The 23,386-nt window shown below is 39.4% G+C and overlaps 1 protein-coding gene across 1 annotated transcript in view; it reads right to left on the reverse strand.

Moving 5' to 3' along the window:
* Positions 1 to 872: 872 nt before the first annotated feature.
* The window catches only part of LOC108678087 (roundabout homolog 2), a 39,076-nt gene continuing 16,562 nt past the window's right edge, over positions 873 to 23,386 (reverse strand). Inside the window, exons 5-15 of the mRNA XM_047882413.1 lie at positions 21,418 to 21,574; positions 19,433 to 19,523; positions 17,550 to 17,659; positions 8,140 to 8,461; positions 7,726 to 7,951; positions 7,270 to 7,513; positions 6,490 to 6,713; positions 4,134 to 4,546; positions 3,272 to 3,442; positions 2,841 to 3,002; positions 873 to 2,333 (exon numbers count right to left, since the gene is read on the reverse strand). Coding sequence (XP_047738369.1) covers positions 1,752 to 2,333; positions 2,841 to 3,002; positions 3,272 to 3,442; positions 4,134 to 4,546; positions 6,490 to 6,713; positions 7,270 to 7,513; positions 7,726 to 7,951; positions 8,140 to 8,461; positions 17,550 to 17,659; positions 19,433 to 19,523; positions 21,418 to 21,574 — 2,702 coding nt within the window. The 3' untranslated portion in view covers positions 873 to 1,751. The remainder of the gene's footprint in view (positions 2,334 to 2,840; positions 3,003 to 3,271; positions 3,443 to 4,133; positions 4,547 to 6,489; positions 6,714 to 7,269; positions 7,514 to 7,725; positions 7,952 to 8,139; positions 8,462 to 17,549; positions 17,660 to 19,432; positions 19,524 to 21,417; positions 21,575 to 23,386) is intronic.

The raw sequence follows: 23,386 nt of genomic DNA on the forward strand, positions 1-23,386 counted from the left end.
ATACGTGTACCAAGTTTCATCCAGTCTAGTTCATTAGTTTGAGAGATATTTCTTGAACATTGAATTTGGAACGTGAGACCAGCCGCGAGTCCGGCCGTTAATTTGTACAAGACGTAAACCCAGGAGAGGTTAAAATACACATCTGGGTAAAAAAACCATCGCTATGTCTGCACGTGTTGAGTACTAATCGTCAAACAAACGTTGGAACCTCTGAATTTGACTTCGGACTGTCGCCCCCCTAACGCCCCCCAAATGCCCTCTTCTTCCTTACCGCCCCCAAAATCTTTCCATCGCCCCTAGGGGGGCGATATCGCCCGCTTTGGGAAACACTGCTTTACACGTTTAACAGTAAAGCGATTAAATACCAAGAAGAATCACGACTGAAAAATCATTTTCATTAGTAATGTCTTTAAAATAAGAACTAATATAGCAAAAGATATAAATGAAAAACTTGAGCTTGAATTCAAACAAGTTGCACGAGTTTTCGATTAACAGTTCAACAATAAATCTGAAATTATTTCAAACTCGAAATGTGAGCAAATGGAAGAAGATTCCAACAAATAAGTTCGAGATTCTAGCATACTGAGTGTTTTATGTTTAATTACGTATTATTTTGTGCCATAGCAAAGCTACCGCTACAGAAAATGTGAACATAAACTGCAACATTGCGTTGATAATCTTACTCTCACCCGTCCATGTGAGGCAGATGGAATGGCATTCCAATTCAAATTTCATTTAATCATTTTTTCCTCCGAAAATAAAGAATATTTCTGACAGTCACTAGACTTCAGTAGTCTAGAAAGCTCACTCTGACGTTAATCAGGTGTTCATGTAACCGATTTCCAGACATTGGAAATCGCAGAAATGTTCTCTAACACAATATACATGATAGTTCAACATCTGACTAGAAGATTTTCCGACTTATATGCAATTCTACTTCGATGAGAATTACCTTATCTACTGATATATATTTCATTTAAATCGACAAGCCGGACAACAGGTCCTCCTAGTATACACGCACACACGACATACAGTAAGTTATGAGGAAGGCAAGGATGTGTAAAGCCTCAATGCTTAGAATTACTTACACAATTCTAAATGCAAGATGTGTAGATATTCGATAACGAAAATGTCATGTTCTCTTAGACAGAAACAAATCTTTTATAATGTACAATAAGGCGTGTAGAATTCACTCCCTTCAGCATACTAATAATAGTTCTCATACTTGGCTCGTCAGAAGAAAAAGTATGTATAAATGAGCAATAATGTAAAGAACAAAGAAAAACAAATTGAGCACAATAGGGTACAAAAACATCAAAATCGGAGGGGGCAGAAAAAAACGCAGAAAATATCATGAATAATATTAGCTGAATACTCAACGTTCAGAGGTGGACAAAGTCTTTGACTTTGATAAGTCAATCGAACAAGTTGCATGAAGCAATAGAAGGAGTAGAAGGCAGGATACTTTACCCCAGTATGGCACATCGAGATATGACATCAAGTTCCAAATTCACGTACAATTGGCCACATTAAGAGAGCTTATAAGTGCAAAATTTGAATTCTTCGTTCTTCTACGAAGAAAATAAGTGAAATCCATGTATGTCGAGTAAATTCTGAGATAATGTAACATCAACATAAAAAACGAGGATAACAGAGCAAATAGCTGAAGTCAACAAAAGAATGAAGAACTAAGAGATTAGGACGTAAACATGTCAATGTTAAGAAAAGAGAGCGAAAAATACGCGACGACGTTACCGTGCCACTGATTCCATTTGCTGGGGTCTGTCCGAGTTGCTGACAGGATTGTGTCTCGGCGCTTGATTGTTCTTGGCATCGGACGGCGTGCCATAGAATATGGAGGCAGACTCGTAGAATGCATTGCGTTCTGAATACGGCGCATCAGTACCGTCATACATTGAAAGGTCTGAGAACCTGGGCTGATCGTCATATTGCAACACTGCAGGGGTCTGATAACTGTTATACATGTCAGAACGCCTCACAGTCGTGGGGATTACCTCACCGAACCTCAAGTTTTTAGGAGGTCCTGACATGTCCAAGCTTGAATTAGGAATGGGTGGGTTTAAGTTCGAGGTCTCCCGAGGTCCAAATCGAGCCGCGGAAGTGGCTCCAATAACCCTAGACCCGCTTAGACCCTGAAGACCTTGCAGACCGGGAATAACTTGAGACGAGGAATCAGAGAGCTCGTGTCGGGGGGAGGATGAGGAGGAAATTTCCAGGCCATCAAAGTCGCCGGTGTTGACCCCGCGTTTGACGAGTGGACTTGGAGCCGCGCAGGGCTGGCGGGGCAGAGATGCTGTTGAGTGCGCTTGAGGCTGCATAGGAAAACGGCAGGAAAGCTCTAGAGTAGAGTGGGCACAGCAGGTTGAGTAACCAATATAAAATTTTAAAAAGAACATTTTTCGAATCATGTTAAGGCCGATTTGTAATTTTCACATGTAAAAAAAAAAAAAAAAAAACTCCGTACTCACTGCAGTGAGTGACAGAGAGCGCATTTTCTCGTCGACGAAAACGCGAAGTCACGGACGGACTGACAGACAGACGGACGGACGGACATGGCGAGCACAATAGCGCCTTTTTTCATTAAATGAGAAAATGCGCTGAAAAGCGAGTCTTTAACATTGAAAAGAAGGTTAATAATTCAATATAGATTTAGTGTGGAGCTAATTTTATCTACAACGCCTCGGCAACCGGCCGAGTTCACATGAAGACAGTTCGTCGAATTTATTAATAAGAATCTTAGTAGTGACATGGAAAGGAGAAATATGAATTAGTCCTAACAATTAAAAAAACACAAGCTGAGAGAGACGAAGAAACCCTACCTTGTGCTGCGATACCCTGGCGACCAAGGGGCTCTGCTGGCGACGCTGTGTCTGGGGGAGCAAGTGAGAGGCGTGGGGAGGGTCGGGCGGAGGGTGTTGGGGCAGGGGGGGAGCGTACTGATCCCACGGGGAGAAGTACCCGCGATGAGCAGCCCCGTGAGGCTGGATCATAGAAAAATTAAAGGGAAAAAATAATGATCAAATGTCAGCCAAACATCGTTCCCGGTTGCCTAAACCATTTCAGACAAATTAAAATAAAATCTTCCATTTAATTCAATTAAATGATAAGTATTTCAGCTGAACATATGACCTTATAACGAAAACAGAACGTGAAAATTTTACGAAATTGATGTTTAATTTCGTAATTGTTTAATTGATGTTTAATGATGTAATAAGTACGAAACGACTAAATACAGGAATGGAGTACTAACGTTGTGCGGGGAAGGTATAAATTGTCGCTGCTGCTGCAGCTGTTGTTCGTCTTTTTGCTGTTGTTTCTTAAGTGTGCAGTAGAGAGCCAGGTTGTGGTTGGGGACTTGCGATGCTGAGGTGTAGTCGTTGCCCGGGGGCGCGGCCATGATGTTAGGGGTGAGTGTCCCCTTCTGCACACATCCAACCAGAAATATTTCATTACCAGCACGCAAAGTTACGAACAGGTTTCACCAAAGTAATATATTTAATGAAGAATAAGTCGGTGTATTCTAAATCGAAAAAAATAAGGGAAGTGATTAAATATTTTTGCTACAAGCTGGACATTTGATTTCCATTTAAAATTTTCCATTGCGTTTTCATGCTCACTTGTATTTGTCTGATATTTTGATAGAAAGAAATTTCAAAGTTGCTTACTGTTCAAGGGACATCGTCACAACCTGAGCAGACGTAAGTGATCACACGATTCAGGCATATAATGCAATCAATCAATCCAATACTAGGACCTTTATAGATAATTGAAATTTTCTATCTTCTTATGATTTTACATTTACTTTTCAAAACACGTGATTTTAAAATGAAATGATGGCTCAGTTGATAAACTATCAATTTCTAAAAGGTTATTTAACTAGGGTCGCGTAATCAAAAATAGTTTGGAATTACTAACTCCATCGGCCAATCACTGACAGCTTTTCAAGCCCGCCAATCACAGACGAGGAATCATCCGCTACGAATATTTCGATATCATCCGCTACGAAAATTTCGATCTTTATGAGACATTAAGCACGTTTTAATGGTATGGCCTCAGTCCACCATGTTGATTTCTTAATAAATTACCATGAGACACTACATTAATTTACTCACATTTCTGTTGCGTATAATGCTGGTGGTGGCGTACGCTACGGGAGTCTCGGGCTGTTGTTCCTGGGAGCATGGAGACATTCCTCGGTTTTTCAGATTTTGCAGGTCACGGTTGTTCTGCAGGTCTCGTTGGTCCTGCAGTTCACGTTGGTTTATCAAGTTTCGATGGCTTTGAAGCGGCGAGGTGGCAGGATTCTGCAAGTTGTTCTGCAGGACATGCGTGGGTGTGGCAAAGACCTCAACATACTCGGCCGGAGTAATGCTGACGGCGTTAAGAAGCTTTTCAGTGCTAGGGTCAGCTTTGGTGTCGAGAGTGTTGGCGTTGCTGCCGTTGCTGCTGCCGCTTCTCTCAATCCAAAGCCCGTTGCTTCCGCTGCCCGTGGACCCGTTCATGCCTCGTGGCTCCATTTTATATCCTTCGAAACGAGTATAAAACCTGAGTTAATATCACACGCAGAATTATAATCAGGAAAAATAATGCAAATAAATAATGGTGGAGATGAGTTTGTCAGCTAAGAACTAAAAATTATTTTTGTCATTTCCGTGGAATTGAAACATAGAGGAAAGTTAGTTGTCGAAAAGAAAGTTGCTGGACAAAAATTTTTTTTCAGAACCAGGTACAAAGAATAAAATTCTTTGGAATGTAGTGAATGAATAGTACTATACTACGAAATATACATTATGATGCTGAAGTACCGTTACTCATTACTGAATAAGATATGCGTAACACAGACTCAAACCAGCGACAATATTGGACACAAAAGAATATTTATAAATTATTCTCCTTCGAAACACGAGTCAGAGAGAACTTCAAAAGTAATGCGGTAACAGTCGAACAATAACAAAATAAATAGCAAATAAACAACAATAGCCCAGACAATGTTTCCAAAGCTAGTTTCTTGACTTTCTTCTTTCCATATTGCTCGAGTCACTACAAGAATGGAAAATATCGAGTTTCAAAGGAGTTTACAAGTTTTAAATGTAAGTTTTGTAGCTGCTCATGGGACTGAAAAAAGATGACTAGGTTAAAACGCGCTCCAAACGTTCTTAAGAAAAACAAAGTCTACTTAGGCGAGCTAACCTCATTACGTCCCATTATAAGTCACCGGGAATTGCCTTAAGCTTCTCAACAACAAAGCCGAAGGAATAGTGGGTATTTTTATCCGTAAATAAAGCAGGGTCATGCTACACGTCAGCATAATGAGTCTCAACAACTTAATGAGCGAAGCATTTGCCTTCCTACGAGACTGGCCGCGTTGCACGCTATCAACGTCACGCGCGCGTGTCAACTGTGCAGCGTTTGCAATACGTTTCAAGTGCAATTAAAAGCTCTCTTCGAATACGTTTTGCAAGATCAAAGCTTCGGTGTATAATTTGTTCATTTGGCTCGGTCGCATGCTTTTAAGTGGACAGTGAGAGATGGTCTCCAACTAATATTAAAAACGATCACTGGGTCTCGCGACCATAGAATATGACGACTTAACAAGCGACTACAAACAATTGAACAAACGTAATTTTCAAATTCTATCAAGGACCAAGCTTGTTAATTGTGTACGCACTTGTTATTGAAATAATTATGCGACAGCTCGTATTAAAAATATCTTGTACTTTTGTGCCACGCAGTTGGACGCAGTCGGACATAAATCTGCATTAGACTTGAAGTTTCTAACCTTGCCAATAATATAATATTGGCATTAAATGAAACATTGCCAATAAATGAAATAGATTAGAGAAAAAAACATAGCCTCATGGACACATTTTACCAAAAACTTTTCAATTAAAATTTTGATGAAACGGCTTTATGAATTTTGAAAAGTAATACCTAATACGTCATTTAAATCAGACGAGGCAAACAATGGCTAATAAAATTCATGCATGCTCATCAAAGATTGACCTTGGCAATGAATGCAAAAAGTTTCATGAAGACATGAACATTAATGTTCTTGAGCAAAGAAGTTACCACAGCTCACTCCGCGACAAGAAGCATTCCATTTGTTCATTGCCAACTGTCATGTCCATGTTAAACTGACATCTTGGCAGGACCCTATTTTCACAATTGATCTGGAGTAATTCGTTAGTGGACAACACATCTCATATTTAACTACACAGTGTTCTGTAACTACACATAAGTGGGATTCAACTATAGATTTGTATGATTGAACTACACATAATGTATAATCCACACATATTTTCTGTGTTTCAATCGCGTCGCGAAATATTGACGAATAATTACTGTGTTCAATCAATTACTGTGTTTCATAATTAGTGTGTTTCAATCACGTCGCGATAGATTAGCGAATAATTAGTGTTTCAATCACGTCGCGATAGATACAAATATGTGCATTGCGGCAACACTCACCACCGAGCGCGCGTTTCTCGTTGTTCCTGCGGCGGGCGGCGATGACGGCGACGCAGACGGAGAGCGCCAAGACGACAGCCGCGCCGGCGCCCCCCAGGAACCAGTGCCCCTGCAGCACCGCCAGCAGCGGGGACGGCGCCCTGCTGGGGCCCATGCCCGCCCCCGACGGCAGGGTCGGGTCCTGCACGAAGCGGTACGGGTCCGAGTGCGGACCGCTGCCCAACCTGTCACATCAAAATAAATAATTACTTCCTTCCTAATAATAAAAAATAGAGGCAATTAAAATAGATATAGGCAGTTATATAGAGAGAACTGTAATGTAGGCATTTAATATAGAGCGAACTGCAGTTATAGGGCTTACTTGTCCAGCAAGAGAAATTTATAGTCACGTTTCACCTAATGGAAGAATTCAAATAAAGCAGTTTATTGGCTGATTTTGTTTTATAATTAAATTTATCTTAACATAGTCACATAATCTAAATAATTGAGACCATAAAAGAAATGCATGTAGCTTTACAGAGCAATAATGACAGATTAAAAATAGAATACGCACAGCGGATTTAGAACAATTCTGCTAAATTTTCTAGGAACATTACAAAGAACAGGCGAATCAATTTAATAAATTCAGCTCAATAATGAACTTGAAACATAGCAACAGATCTCTCTCCATAAGTTACGATGACAAAACTGATTTAAAAATATTATAAGCGTCAAGTAGAGTTGAAATGTTAATCTAACACCGCGTCGCCTACACCAGCAACATTGTATCCAGAAACTCGCCTGGTTTGAGCTGCCAGGGACACCGTATATCTGGCTCCTCGAGTCAGGTTGTGCAAGGTGACGCTCAGAAGATCAGGTCTGAGGGTAAGGTTGCTATGAGGGCTTGTTTCGTTCTGTCGCAGCCACATTGAGAACGAGACAAGAGGGCCGTGAAGGTCTGTGGCTCGAGGCGGCTTCCAGGATATTACGGCACTCGTGTCGTTCAACACCAAAGATGAGAGGCCAGTGGGAGTTCCTGTGGGCACTGCACACATGCGTTTTTCAGCGACGGATATTGTATATTTTGAATTTTATTGGAATAATTAGTAACATAATTCATAGTTTCAATTAAAAGTGTTGTGATAGACGAATGATGCATAACAATATAAAACAGTGAAATCCATATCAGACAATAATAATACCAAAACGTCAACTGTTTCGATCTATATTCCAGCTTTAGATGAATAGCAAACTCACCGTCCTCTTGAGTTCGCACAACCCTAGAATTCGAGGGGTGGCCGTGTACGCTGCCGGAGAAAGGAATCACGAATATTTCATAATGAGTGTACGCTTGCAGTCCGGATATTGTTTGGGAAGTTATATCTCTGGAGCGGACCTCTGCCGTCTCGAAACGATGGTTAGCAGAGGCCAAGTCTCTGTACATGATGTAGAATCCCTCCATTACCTCTTCGTGCTCCAGTACCTGCAAAATATAACACGAGTCATCGTATTGAATGAAAACCAAGCCATGTTTGCAAGAATGCAGTCAATTCAATGTAGACAAGACGTGAGAGTGAAAAGTTATTTACGAAACTGCAAATTTTGAAGCAACGTAAAAAATTTTCAACTATAGAAATTTTATCTATTCGAAATTCTGATATTCTTACTGACCTTCCACTGAATCCTGATGGCCGACGACGAAATCGCGGTCGGCTCCTGGAGTGTCACCAGAGGATGAGCCAAAACGGACCTTATGCGTTCGACGCCTTCGTTCCCACTACTGGAGGCGTCACCAGTTTTTGCAGAACCTCCATCTCTATCACTTCCTATCACAGGGCTTCCGTTGCCAACTCCCCTGTGGTCCTCGTTGTCGCGAGCGATGAGGGCAGAATCGATGCCCATGTCGGCCACGGGCTGAGAGGTGTCCGAGTGCGACGTGATCAGTGCCTCGGAAACTGGCGAGGCGGGAGATGTGCCCACGAGGTTCATGGCTCTGCAAGAGAAATTCATAGAAGGTTTCAGGGAAAACTGGCCGAGTTGCTGCGAATGCGGCGGATTTGAAATTCCCCCCAAATTGGCATCAGTAGAACATCACCCGAAAGAATTGGGTGACGGCATTCCTTCATTTGGCAGAGGCGGTCAGAATATGGTGAATTAAAATATAAAATGTAAAGTAGGGTGAAATAAAATATAAAATGTAAAGTAGGGTGAATTAAAATATAAAATGGAAAGTAGGGTGAATTAAAATATCATATGTAAAGTAGGGTGAATCGAAATATAAAATGGGTGAATTAGGATAAATTAAAATATAAAATGTAAAGTAGGGTGAATTAAAAACAATCAATGAAGTATGTGGAATGTATTAACAACTTGACACATGACCACGAGCATTAAAGCACCAAAAGTGACGGCGTAAAACTTGTTCCATTTCACTTCTTCCACTTTCGCGGATACTCTCTATTTCGTATCAATCAGTTCTTGAAAAAAAATGATAGCCTCTTTTTCATAAAAATGACCATAATTACTGTGGAAAAACATACAGCTGAATTTAACGGATACTAATCTTGTATAAAAACAACACATGAGGCGAGCGCGGATTGTATAACCTTCAAGAGTTGAATTCCAGAGTTGTTTATATGCAATGTTCATAAAATAGTTAACACTCCAATAAGAGCCAACAAAAACATTTTAATATCAAATTTTTAGCGTTATAGTGTCTAATTTGAGCAAAATTATTCACTTTGATCGTCACTGCACATCGATGCATGATAAGTGAATTAATTATTCAATCCAATACGCTTTAATAACGATCTAATAGCTAAACTTTGTCTGAAAGCCCAACCCTATATTCCGTCAGGAAATAGTTGTTTAATCACATGATTTTCGAGAGGCATATGTGCTCGAGTGGAGCAGTCTTGTTTCTGTTCAGCTAACAAGCAAGTATTCGCCTGAAAAATAATTCGTAGAAAAACTACGTTCTGCGCGCGAAAATATTATTGGAATTGAAACTATGCCCTTCACTGCCAACAAAACTGTGCAATCTAAAGAATCCTTTACAGCGTTTGTGATCAGGGAAATTTTTCAGAGCAATGCTTTCACTAGCGCTTCGAAAAATGTCCCAATATATCATGGTTTGAATTATCGCGACATTCCGAATGTGACGCGGAGCAAATTTTTTTCAGTACATGAAGCTAATTAAGTGATTTTTTTAGATCAAATTATTTTCCAATTAGAGTGTTTCAGGATTGAACTTCTTTACGTGCAGCAGCTGGAAAAATACATAGAATACACCTATTGAGAGTCAAACAAATCCGGTTATTTTTGTCTGAAAGTAAACTCATTTCAGACTGTGAAATGAATTCATGTTAATTTTTATCTTTGAATTGCTGCTAATGATTTTTGAAGCGGAGAGAAAATTCAAGCAAACGCGATAAAATTTGCGAATGGGTAGCTAATTTGAGATGACGGTGAAATATACCCTTGAACAGTATGAAAGTTTGGTCCCAATTTGGACATATGCAGTTAAAACAACGAAATAGGAAAGTAACATATTTTGAATAGAGAGTTAACTAGGCAAAAACATGATTTTTCAATAACTCCTGAAATCGTTCCCGAAAAGATGCACTGCGTCAATTTCATAACTCAAGCGTCGCGGATAAGAATCAGTGTCGAGTGCGAGAATAAAAGCTAATTAACCGTCCACGTAATGCATGCGAGATGAATAGTAGGTTTGTACTTTGCATCGAGTTTTGCACGTTTGATGACGTGAAAGAACAAAAAATCAGAATACCGAGTTAAGTTTTATGATTATGAATAATGATAAAAAAAGCCGTCATGTTGATTGAACAAAACACTTTATATTATTGGATAGAGAAATTTATTGGTACTTTACGAAGAATCATTACACGCGGAATGAAAGTCTTTCACTGGTCGTACTGCGGTATCGCCAAGAATATTGAAATCGCAAATCGGTGCTTTGCAATATGCGGCGAGGGTTCTGGAATGGTCCGCGCGCTGACGCTGGCGCCAAAAAGCAGCGCTACATAAGTGAAAGCTTAAAATCAGAGAAAAAAAGCGAATGAAAGAAACAAAGCAGGGATAGGCGAACGCCAGACACGAATCAGTGGCAATATAAACGACGGCACTCGTTCAAGAGATGGAAAATTTTAATTTCTGTACGTCACCTACTCGTTGAGAGAAAAAAAGTCCAAGGAATTTCAAGATGAATTATCACATCTCTTAACTGTGCCCTGCCGCCAGATTTCACGTGGTTTGTGGTAGGCCAGATGTCAATGATAGTTGCCATATTCAAGAGACAACTGGACATATTCTTGGGCACAATCCCTGATCGTCCGGCCTTGCACCACTACCAGGGGCGAGAAGCAAGCAACAGCATCGTGCATCAGCTGGCCCAAATGAGGGCGGATGCGCGACAGTCAGAGGTGGCGATCCATCGTGGCCTGGGACTGCTACGTCCTAAACATATACTAGTCGAAACTAAATCCCCGTGGCCTGGGACTGCTACATCCGAAACATGAAGGATACAGTGACCTCATATTGAGACTTCGCTGAGACGCTGTAAGCAATGAATCCTATAATAGAAACTATAATTTCCAGACGGAATTTGTACAATATACTCAAGATTCCAACACCGGATCAGCGTAAATGCGAATAACAAATAAGTAGGAGCCACTGATAAATAATTACCTCGATAATTGAATGTTTTACAAATGAAACTAGAAAGAGTAAAGTGACGAATTTACTTTTCGCTTGCGAGTGATTCTGCTGCTTGGCTCTTATTTGATGAATTAATGGCGCATCGCGACCATTAAACCACAGTGGGGTAAAATGTTTGATGTAGCGAATCGATGATATAATATTGATTAGTAGCTAATACCTGCTTGATCGAAAAATGGACAGCATCAAACGTCGCATATTTAAAACTGGTCTTACGGATTTATGTTCAATAAAATACTAAGCTTTCAATAATCAGAAAATGATTAAATAAATTCATAATATTAAGCTCTTTTTCATTGGTTCTCGCCACGCAGCCAAAAAAAAGGTTAATCACAAAATTTCCTAAATGTAGGACAATGAGAGCATAATTTATTGCCTTGCTGAAGCGCACAGACAGAAAATAGAAATCAACAACGAATTTTCCAATGTCTACTTAGTTTTTATTTCAAAATCGTGTGTTCCTTCCGTTCAAAGTATTGATAGCATTGAAACGAAAGACAATTGCCATCGTTTGTTATTCTCCTAGCTTTGAATTCACTGTCGATGTCACGGGTCAAAAGCATCATTTCAGTTGACGTAATGGCTCACAAATCTACAAACGATTAGCATTTAAATGATACGATTTTTAAACTAAAATACTAGCGAAATAAGCAAAAGGAATTCAACGAGTTAATAGGGATTCTTAAAATTCGAATTAACTAACAGCAAATAAATTTACAGTAAACATTGAGAGCAGCTCCACTTTACTGCAGCTCCTTAGTCATTTGTTCAATCGCATTTCCAGCACAAACAATTCACACGTCTAGAGAAAAAAAAAAAACAAACGAGGACGCGTTCCCGGCAATTAATGGAATTACTCGACATTTCAGAGACAAAAAGCTAAAAGCATTTTCATCACCGAGTTATCGGAATTCTATAATTGCAAACTTCCGAGCGGCATCTAAAAATCACCGGCTGTATGGATTAAAGAATATCATCAGCGGTAACATGGCGAAAGACGATGCAAAATCAGACTTGCTAAACGAGCTTCCGACGACCGGGCGCAATTAAATGAACGGAGAAATCACGAAGCGTAAATCCTAAATAAATGAAACGCACGGGTTGTGGCGCTGAATACATCCATGCAAATTCATGCGGCGTGAGTGATTAACTTTCAATCTTTTTTTGATTGTTAACTTGGAAAATATTCGACAATAAAACTGAGAACTAGGGAAATTTATTGTCTACTGAATTACCAAGGGCAGGTTTTATTCATTTAAATTTCAGTTCCTCGTAAATTATACTTATATAATTCTTTATCTTCGGACAGAATCCTTCCAATTTAAGTTTGAATTTACTTTAAATTACATAAAATCTATGTTTGTTGAAAATTATAGGAACAAAATGATCATAAATCAATCAGTATATATGTTACTATTTTAGGATCGCGACCAAGTAGTGGATCCCAGCTTTCCTTCAAGAAACAAACATAATTAAACAATGCGTAATAATCTACTTCAAACGAAGAGCGAAATGTGCAAAACTTAGTTTCAAAACATAATTTGAAAGTGGTCAAATTGAATCGTGAGCGAGTAAAAGCAGAAAAACAAGTTTACAAGATTTAAGCTTTCACGAATCATTCAGCTAATTGTTTACCGATGCAAGTCGGCATTAATGAACGCTAAGCATCGACGAGTGATTTCTAAAAGCAACTAAAATTAAATCCCAGGGTAAAAATATAGAAGTTCATTCGCACGGGAATTTCCAACGATGATTAATTTAGAAAGCTTCTCATTAATGATATTGTATAACACGGCACTCAACTGTGTTTAGCATAAATAAGAAAGTAATTATAGTGAATTTGATCAGCTACTGAGAGCGTACGTTTTGCAAAGAACTGAGGATTTTTATGTATTAAATGTTGCATTCGATGCAATAAGAACCCGCCTGCAACGGCCATCGAGGTTTATCGTGAAGATATTTTATGTGGCGTAAGTAACATGAAATACCACTTTCAGCTTCAGCCATGTTCAGCGCTAGTAGAATGGACAATCGAGAAGATACTCGGACATGATTTTATAGATGAATGATGAGCACAGCAAAAAGATGAAATTCCGAAAGTTCAGGGAAGAGATATGAATAAATCTGTACAATGTAGATAAATCTGTACGCAAAAATCTCGAATAACTCTAACAAGCCAACACTATGTCAAAACTGATGAACAATATAGTAGGATAAAAAATCGTTTTGAAAATATCAAGCTGTGCCATGAGGTGTCGGAAACTGAAATCAGCACGCACATAAGAAATCTGTGTCGGAATTCTATCATGGAACTGAGAGCATTGAAGAACATCTTCGATTAAAAATAATTCATAGTTCTTTCATTTTCAATTTTATTCCATTTTGATTCCAGAAAACTCGGAGCTTTATTCTAGCTATATTTCAAGGTCCTAGGATCCATACGTGTTTCGATAGTCTGACAATAAAATATGCTAGGAAACAACACGTCTTGTATGAACAGCTACTGTGAAAGTGAATATTTTAACTTGAGATTCATCCTTCAACTCGAGTCCCCTTCCGTGTCACAGAGATATCAAGTCAAAGAAATAGTGATGCGAGTCCAGGATATAAGCCGAGTTCAAACAGAAGCTCTGGCTCTAATTTATTTACCACTAATTAGATTATTCATAGGAACGTCGTGTAAAGCGTTCACCGAGTAGCATAATAATTGCAAAATTGAGGTATAAAATACTGGAGCTGCTCAGCAGCTTACCTCACGCTAGGCAATTGTGAGGTCTACACTATATACTAGTACTAGGATCTACTTGTACTAGGATCAACTGGTACTAGGATCAACTAGTAGTAGGATCTACTAGTTCGAGAACCTACTAGTACTAGAATCTACCAGTAATAGAATCTACTAGTATTAGGATCTACCAGTACTAAAATCTACCAGTACTAGGATCTACTAGTACTAGAATCTACCAGTACTAGAATCTACCAGTACTAGAATCTACCAGTACTAGAATCTACCAGTACTAGGATCTACTAGTACTAGAATCTACCAGTAATAGATCTACTAGTACTATATCTACTAATCTACTAGTACTAGGATCTACTAATACTAGGATCTACTAGTACTAGGATCTACTAGTACTAGGATCTACTAAGACTAGAAAATACTAGTACTACGTAGTACTAGGATCTACTAGTAGTAGAATCTACTAGTAGTAGGATCTACTAGTATTAGAATCTACTAGTACTATTATAAGCTGTAGGACTCATAGGAAGAAAAGGTTACAAGTAACAAACTAGTTAATTCATGCGTAAAAAGTAAACCTTTAAGTATGCCTAGTATGTAATTCAATCACTCTATTAATGAGAACTAAATACTTGAACATCATAAAGAGAAAATTTGGTTGTCTCTCAACAAAACATGACAATTTTATTTTGAAAAATGAAAGGATTAAAATCCGCTAATTAGGTGAAATAAAATGCATGTACACATGTTTGAAGTAAAAATATTTGCCTAATAACCTGATGTGAAACAATTTAAATTTGTTTAAAAACTTATTATTCTTGCAGATATATTTCAAAATATTTATGTATAACGTGCGTCAAAAAGCAGTTCAGTGTTTTTAAACAATTATGTCGTAATGGAAGGCTTTTAATCAGAGTATTTGCATTGTATATTTTACACATGGCAGGCTTCATCTCAACGATAAATCAACACGAAAATGGACTTGCACGAGGCAGCTGCATCAAAAAACAAAATGAGCTAATTATCTCCTTGCATTTATTGGTGCAACGGATAATTATTATTATCTGAGAGTAGGTTGTAGATACAAATCCTCATGTGTTTACCAGCAGACGACAGTTTATACAGCATATGCGTCACGAGGCTGGGAACCATAATTCTGGATGGGAACCTTCGTAAGGCCTCCAGTAACTGACAAGTACGCTGCCATGTAACGCGCGTTAGAGTTACTCCGACCTAACGGTCGACGTCTTAGCATTACAGCGGTTGGACAAAATAAGGGACATTTTGATATCGCAATTTTTGAACATGTTGCAAACAATGAAAACGTGACATATTTTTATGTTTTATTGTTGCTGCTAATTGACATTTTATCCTGGCAGAGATATTTTTAGTAAACTTTTTTGTGTCTATGACCTAACCTATAAAAGGCAAACCTCTCACACTTTAAAAGAGGCCAAATTGTTAGTGCCCGTATGGCAGGTGCTAGTGTGACAGAAACTTCCCGAACGCTTGACGATTCTAGAGGTACTTTCTAAAAAGTAATGAATGCTTTTGAAAAAGAAGGAAAAACTTCCTCAGTAAAGCACAGTTCTGGACGCAAGTCGAAGTTGTCCGAGAGAGACCGTCGGTACCTAAATCGAATTGTGAGGGACAATCGAAAGACCACGACTGTTAAATTTACTGCAGTCCTCAATGGACACCTACAGCACTGCTACAGTTTCCATAAAGACTGTCCGCCGAGAGCTGCACTGATCTGGATTCTAGCAGCAATTAGAAAACCTCTGGTTTCAAATACAAATGCTTGGATCAAAGCGTTTGAGTGGTGTAAAAACCGGCAGAATTGAGCTCTTCAGCAGGAGAAAAATGTGATTTTCTCTGTAGAATCCTCGTTTACCTTATTTCTAACCTCTGGCTTCCTCCAGACCGTAAATTATGGCGGGCGATCTGTGATGATCTGGGATGCTATTTCTTGGAAATCCGGCGGACCAATGATTTCTCTTCATGGAAGAATCAACGGCCATGACTATTTAGGAATATTGGAGGACCAAGTTTATACATTTTTTTCGCGCACTGTTTCCGTAGGATAACGCCATCTTTCAAGATGATAATACCGAGATTCATACAGCTGGAATTGATAAAAAAAATGGCACTAGTAACATTCTAATTAAGTTGAGCTTCTCATTTGGCCACCACAATCACAATCTCGATTCAAAAGCGCGAGTCTTGATTCTTATCATTCGTTTTTCAGATCAAAGAAGGTCGTTATTTGCATGGCTATTCACTCGCATCACGAAACAAGTATTCCAACGACTGAAATGAATCAGATTCTTCACGGACAAACTATGTAAAGATATATAGTCACGTGTTCAAATGAAACACTGCGCTTTATATGTTAGATGATCATCATTGTTGAAATTTTGTTCACTGATAGATGTGATAATTCATCAAATACAACTAACTGATCGTCTTTCATAGATGAAGATAGCGGGAGGCCATAATTCTGAATCGAGAGAAATAAAACAAGCTTGGGTAAAACGGAAAAGATCAAGCGCTCTACGTGATTTAAGAGGATTCATCGAATAGGAATTAATGTGATGAAAATTAACTTAGATAATTTAACAATTATGAAGGTTCGTCGACGTTTAACATTCAATGGGTAGAATGAATATCATGTAGAAAAGATGTGGCTTGGCTGCGCACTTACACAGATATTGCTGAAATAAAGCAATATATATATTATACATTATTGCTGCAGCATAATAAATTTATATTCAATGATGTCCATATCATCACAGCACTGCAGCCGCAGCAGACTCGATGGTGCCCACGATTATCAACTGTATTAGCCAAAAACATTTCTTAATGTTCAAGTATGCAATAGAAATATGATGTTCCGATAAAAGCATTTAAAAACCATAAACAGAAAAAAAAATAATTATAAATATATATATCTAGTGAAATTTATTCATTAAGATATACCTTTTCATTTGACCCCAGCAACTTAAGTACGGTGGCGCCTCAAGTGTCATTGACGGTAAACGTAATTTGTTGGCCGTTGTTGAACTAACCTAACGGCGGCCCGAAAGCTAAAGTGACCGACGGCTGACTGAAGGCTAAACTGACCGAAGCGGCCCAAAGGCTGAATTGCCCGACGGCGGCCCAGTGACCGACGGCGGACCGAAGGCTGAACTGACCGACGGCGGACAGAAGGCTGAACTGACCGACGGCGGACAGAAGGCTGAACTGACCGACGGCGGACAGAAGGCTGAACTGAACAGCCCGAAGGTAGAACTGACCTAGCGTCAGCCCGAAGGTAGAACTGACCTGACGGCAGCCCGAAGGTAGAACTGACCTAGCGTCAGCCCGAAGGTAGAACTGACCTGACGGCAGCCCGAAGGTAGAACTGACCTGACGGCGGCCCGAAGGTAGAACTGACCTGACGGCGGCCCGAAGGTAGAACTGACCTGACGGCGGCCCGAAGGTGGAACTGACCTGACGGCGGCCCGAAGGTAGAACTGACCTGACGGCGGCCCGAAGGTGGAACTGACCTGACGGCAGCCCGAAGGTAGAACTGACCTGACGGCGGCCCGAAGGCTGAACTGACCTGACGGCGGCCCGATATTGCGTGTCCGGCAGCAGGCCGCTCAGCGTGTAGCTCTCAGCAGGGATGTGCTCGGTCAGCTCCGTCCAACGCTCGAACTGTCCGCCCCAAACCTGCCGCATACAGAGAACACATTTTTAACCTATATATATTGATACACTAACTTCCGTCAATACCAATAATATAAAATATACCTATTCGCTTTTAAAACTTTTTAAACTTTTTAAAGAAATATGTCGGGCCTTTCTTCGTCAGCTTGTCACAGTTAGAATGATCAGAATAAGTGTAGAGAGTTAGGTGAATGAGTCACGGTTGGTGCATATGACCTAGAATAAAAACTTGAGATCGGTGCTCGTAATTAACTTAAAAATGTGAAAATTTCAGGCCTTAGCTTTAGATGATTCGCATTTTAACGGTTAGAAAATTTTAAAAAATAAAGCCGAACTGCAAGGCTTATTCTACATCAGAGGTTCCCAAAGTGGGCGATATCGCCCCCTTGGGGCGGTGAAAAGATCTGGGGACCTCAGGTGAGGAAGAAAAAGGCGGTAGAGGGGCGGTAAGGGGGGCGGCAGCCCGCGAAGTCGAAGTCAGAAGTTCGTGCTTTTGTTTGACGATTTGTACACAACACATGCAGAACATGACTCCGACTCGAATAAATTTTCTATAGCCAAAACATACCTTTTGTTAGTTAGGAGAATTTATATTCAAAATTTCGTTCGAATTTGTTCAGAAGTTTGGAAGAAATTCTTTGATCACTGCGAATTTCGACCCATATCGCCATGTAACTCCCGAATGAAGGCGAAATTTAAAAATTTTTCACAAGCTAAACATCACTGTTAGGTCCTAATGAATACGTTTTCCATGTTTTATCGAGCTGTGCTCATTAGTTTGGGAGATATTCCTAGGTCACTGAATTTGGAGATTGGCCGTGAGACCGGCTGCGAGACCGGCCGTTAATTTGTCCGAGCCGTCTTGAATTTTTAGTGCTGAAACAGTTAAAACTGTAAAAAATATATTGGTCTACTAAATGGGGTTCTATTTGTGAAATACACATTTGTGTTCAACCTTTCTCTTTAAAATTGAATTGTACTAAATATCAAGAAAGAGGCGTAGGTATGTGTCTGTCGAGGGGGGGGGGCGCTAGAGATTCACTAGGGAGCCAAAGGGAGCGCCAGCCTGAAAAAGTTTGGGAACCACTGTTCTACATGATCAAGTAAAATATAAAACATCAGAACAATTTATATTGAGCTGAAAAATAAAACGCTGGGTACGTTGCAGAAGTTAGATGTTACGACTCCTGAGCATGCAAGCATTAGACTAGACAAACTAGGATAAACTATGACGTCATTAATACCTTTAGAAGGACGCAATTAATATTTTTAGAAAGAAGTAATTAATCCCTCTTGAGGATGTAATTACTACCTATAGAAGACATTATTAGTAGCTCTATAAGACGTAATTATACCTCTATAAGACGTAATTAATACCACTAGAAAGACGTAATTACTACCTATAGAAGACATTATTAGTAGCGCTATAAGACGTAATTAATACTTCTAGAAAACGTAATTAATACCTCTAGAAAGAAGTAATTAATCTCTCTTGATGGATGTAATTACTACCTATAGAAGACATTATTAGTATCGCTATAAGACGTAATTAATACTTCTTTAAGACGTAATTAATACCTCTAGAAGACATAATTAATACCTCTAGAAGACATAATACCTCTAGAAAGACGTAATTATTACCTCTAGAAAGACGTAATTAATACCTCTAGAAGACGTAATTAATACCTCTAGAAGACCTAATTATTACCTCTAGAAATACGTAATTATTACCACTAGAAGACGTAATTAATACCTCTAGAAAGACGTAATTATTACCTCAAGAACGTAGTTGGTAATGGGAGAGTCGCCCTCCTGGTGAGGCGGTGACCACGACACGGTTATGGCGGTCGCGTTGTGACTCCGCAATCTGGGTGTGGTGTGGAAAAATAACAACAATTGCTATTCATGCGAACATGTCAAAATCATTAAGAAACCATCTTCAAAATAATTGTCAACATCATTTATGGCTAGATGTCAACATCAAGACTAATAGCGCACAATTTAAAATTCAGAATTGTTTTTCAAAAGTACACGCAGTCAGTATACTAACATAGAACGTTATTAACAGATTTAAAATAGGAAAAATCAGGAGAAATAATTTCGACAGTTTCGAAGCAGAACGAAAAAACAATCTATGACACTTCCGTGGGTCGAAAATGAGGACCTCGAAATCAGGCCCTCGTGAGGGCCGTAACTGCTACGGCACCCTCTCTCGGACGCACACACAGAAAAATCAACGAGTCATGTAGTGCAAATAGTAACCCACATAGAACTGGTAAGGGCTTTTCATAAGGTCAAACTGAGTCAGAATAACCCACACAAGCACTAAAATGCATCGCTACCTCAAAAAAGACTCGCTCTTTTCTCTGAGTGTGCACTTTGAGCGCTAACTCAGAACTGCTGGTGCCAGCGAGTGAATCGCACTGGGTTCGAAATAAGACTCGGGACGTAACGGTTACGCGCGCTAAAATGTTGAGTAAATGAGAAAAATATTGGCGGGTAAAAAAACGTGGCCGCCAGAACAACTTTTACGATCGTCCGAGACGCGTAACTCGGTTCAATATTGAAATTTCTAGAAGAAATCCGCCATCTACCGTCACAATTCCTTTGAAAAGAAAGCATTGCCACAGACGAAAAACTGAGAGTAGTACAGCTGAACCACCGAAACTAAAATTCATTTCAAACAAAACCAAATAGCGTATGAGTTAAAAATATCTCAACAAAAATCAATAAATCATATTCTTCTTAATTCTACACACAATGCAACCGAGAACACAGGACGCGAATAAGCCGCATTTATGATGACAGGCATATTACAGTATGAGTGACAGGCGCTTCTCACCACGCAAATAACATTGAAACTACATTTAATTGCCGTATTTTTTACATTATTATTAACATTATCACTATTCTACGAAGCGATTGCCGTGGCGTCTGCTTCAAGCGAACTTTGAGGGCACCTTATACACAAGTGTGCTAGTAAGGAAAATATGAAAAGACACGAGAAATGATAAAAACGAATATGATATAAATGATAAGAACGATAATTATGCGTACATTACAACGTTAATTAATGTCATCTGCCTACCGTCAATGCCGATAACCTCGCCAGAAGCACCGAAGTCACCGGCCTTCACTAGAAACGATCAATTTGTAAACAAAACTGAACCCCTTCTAGCGCGATCGAAAGTTTCAGTTATTATAAGGCGATGGAACCCTACAAATCATAGTTTTCTTTAGAATTATAAGGTTTTTAGTTAGTGACATGCGGCGTGGTATGTGCAGTTTCTGCTGAGTGGCGACTTATTTGGTATTGACGATAGCTGCTGAGTGGCGACTTTAGTGACATTGACAGTAGCTGTGGAGTGGCCACTTGTGTGTCATTGACGGTAGCTGCAGAGTGGCGACTTTAGTGGCGTGGACTGTAGCTGCTAAGTGGCCACTATTTGACATAGACGGTAGCTGCAGAGTTGCGACTTATTTGATATAGACGGTAGATGCAGAGTGGCCACTATTTGGCATAGACGGTAGCTGCAGAGTGGCGACTTTAGTGGCATTAACGGTAGCTGCAGAGTGGCGACTTATTTGATATAGACGGTAGACGCAGAGTGGCCACTATTTGGCATAGACGGTAGCTGCAGAGTGGCGACTTTAGTGGCATTAACGGTAGCTGCAGAGTGGCGACTTTAGTGGTATTAACAGTAGCTGCAGAGAGGCGACTTTTGTGTCATGGTACTATAGTGGGTTTGCCATGCACTGACCTGGGAGCTGAGGGAGGTCCCGGTAGTTGCGTGGGGCTGGGCGTGGGGCGCGGGGCAGCTGATGGCAGCAGCAGGGTCAGCGTGGCAGAGGCTGACGAGCTGCCTGACGCTGACGTCGCCCGACACCAGAACTTGCCAACGTCTGACGGCCGTACGTCTGATGAGGCAAATATTAACAATATTAATAATACATGGAAGATCTGGCGGGAACAACTAGCTTTGGATTTACCAAATATACGAGGTTATGTACGGTTTCGTTTTATTCTATTTTTGTATTTTCGATATTATTCGATTGAAGTCTTATTGTATCCTAACTTCTCCCTGCAGTCCAGATATAATGATAATATCAGAAAGATATTGATTAATAAAATAATGTACTTGTAATGAAAATCAATACATAATCAAATGCTTCCGAAATATCGCGGCCACAGAAAACCAATAATTTAACGACTTAATTGAAAAACCTTTGAGAAATTATCTGGGAATGAAATGATCAAATCAATGCAAAAAAAAAAAAATGCAAGTTCGGCTTAGCCAGCTTTCACGGTACACTTTCAAGTAAAGACATGTATCCTCATCATCAAAACGCAGTGACCAAAAGTGCGTTCAAATCAGGAATCTTCCGGGATCCCTGCAGTGAAAAAATTATTCGACACATCCTAGTTCGCCGTAAAAATAGCTCAAATCAAGCGCTCAAAGCAGGAATTTGGCAAACTAAAACTCGAAAAAATTTTGAGATATGTGGAAGATTGAATTTTCCACGGAATTTGCACTCAGCTCACTTCAATAAGCATTTGTTGCGATAAGCCGATCAGTTTTGGCGCAAAAACTCACAAGTAAAGTAAAAAAGCAATGCGACCCGACAAAGGAATATTTGAAGAATTCACACAGCGCCATCCTATATGAACTCAGAGCTTCATAAAAATCCGATCGTTGCTGATGTAAAGGCAGATTTGGCCGCAAGATTATACATTTTTCAGAGATAAGTGAGAAGATATGTCAGAACTGAAATCATTCACGCTTTCTCCGAGCACGAAATCTGACGATGAATCTAATATTTAACTTGTTTTCTGTCAAGCCGTTTTAAAATAACGGATAAAAACTCGTTTACAGAAGATTAATGTGCGAGTAAAATGATAACTCGCAGAAAATTTTGCAATGCGACGAAAGAAATTGGAATATTCAGTTCCAATAAATGCGAATATCATAGAGTATAAGATAGTGTAAGAACGTAAACGTCATAAAAATATGAACGAGATAATTTTCCATAATAATTTCAACTCACATGAAAATATAAAGACTTTTCACAGGAAAACCACCTAATTAATGTAGATAGTAAAATTCACTGCATTAAAAAACTAAATAATTAATAATAACAGCAGCGACCAAAAATCTTAATCTATTACGATAAGACCTTGAGAACAAAAAGTACGAGCTAAATTAGGCGTGTCGTTTACGGCCCTTGCATAAATTAAATATCCGACATGAAAAATTATACACAAAATTTTCATAAATATTCATAATGTCAGACTAAACGATACACTGAACGGAATATTTTAGAGCACAAAAAACTCCTGACGCACGGCACTCATTATAAAAACATGAACGGGGCCAAAATTTCCACACTAATCAAGCGACAGCATGCAGACGAGACGAATTTTCGTGAACTCTACGGATAAAGCACAGAAGATTTAAGTACATTGCATTGTTTTAAAGCTGATGCCTTTGTAAGGTGTCTGGCACAAAATTTTAGAATACGAAGTCGTTTAAAGCAGCAATTAAAAATGTAAAAAGTTTGGCAGTTGTATCTAATTAGACAAGTAACTACCGTATATTAGTTAGTGATAAATTAACCTATGGAACTCACCGAGGAAAGTATCCTCAAAATCACTTTTTTACAGCCCAGATTTTTACTTTAAATAATCTTTGAGCGCGTCAATGAGCAGTGAAACAAATAACGAATTTTTAG

The sequence above is a fragment of the Hyalella azteca genome, unplaced genomic scaffold (genome assembly GCF_000764305.2).
Source record: "Hyalella azteca isolate HAZT.00-mixed unplaced genomic scaffold, Hazt_2.0.2 contig10360, whole genome shotgun sequence".
In the NCBI taxonomy this organism is placed as follows: Eukaryota; Metazoa; Arthropoda; class Malacostraca; order Amphipoda; family Hyalellidae; genus Hyalella; species Hyalella azteca.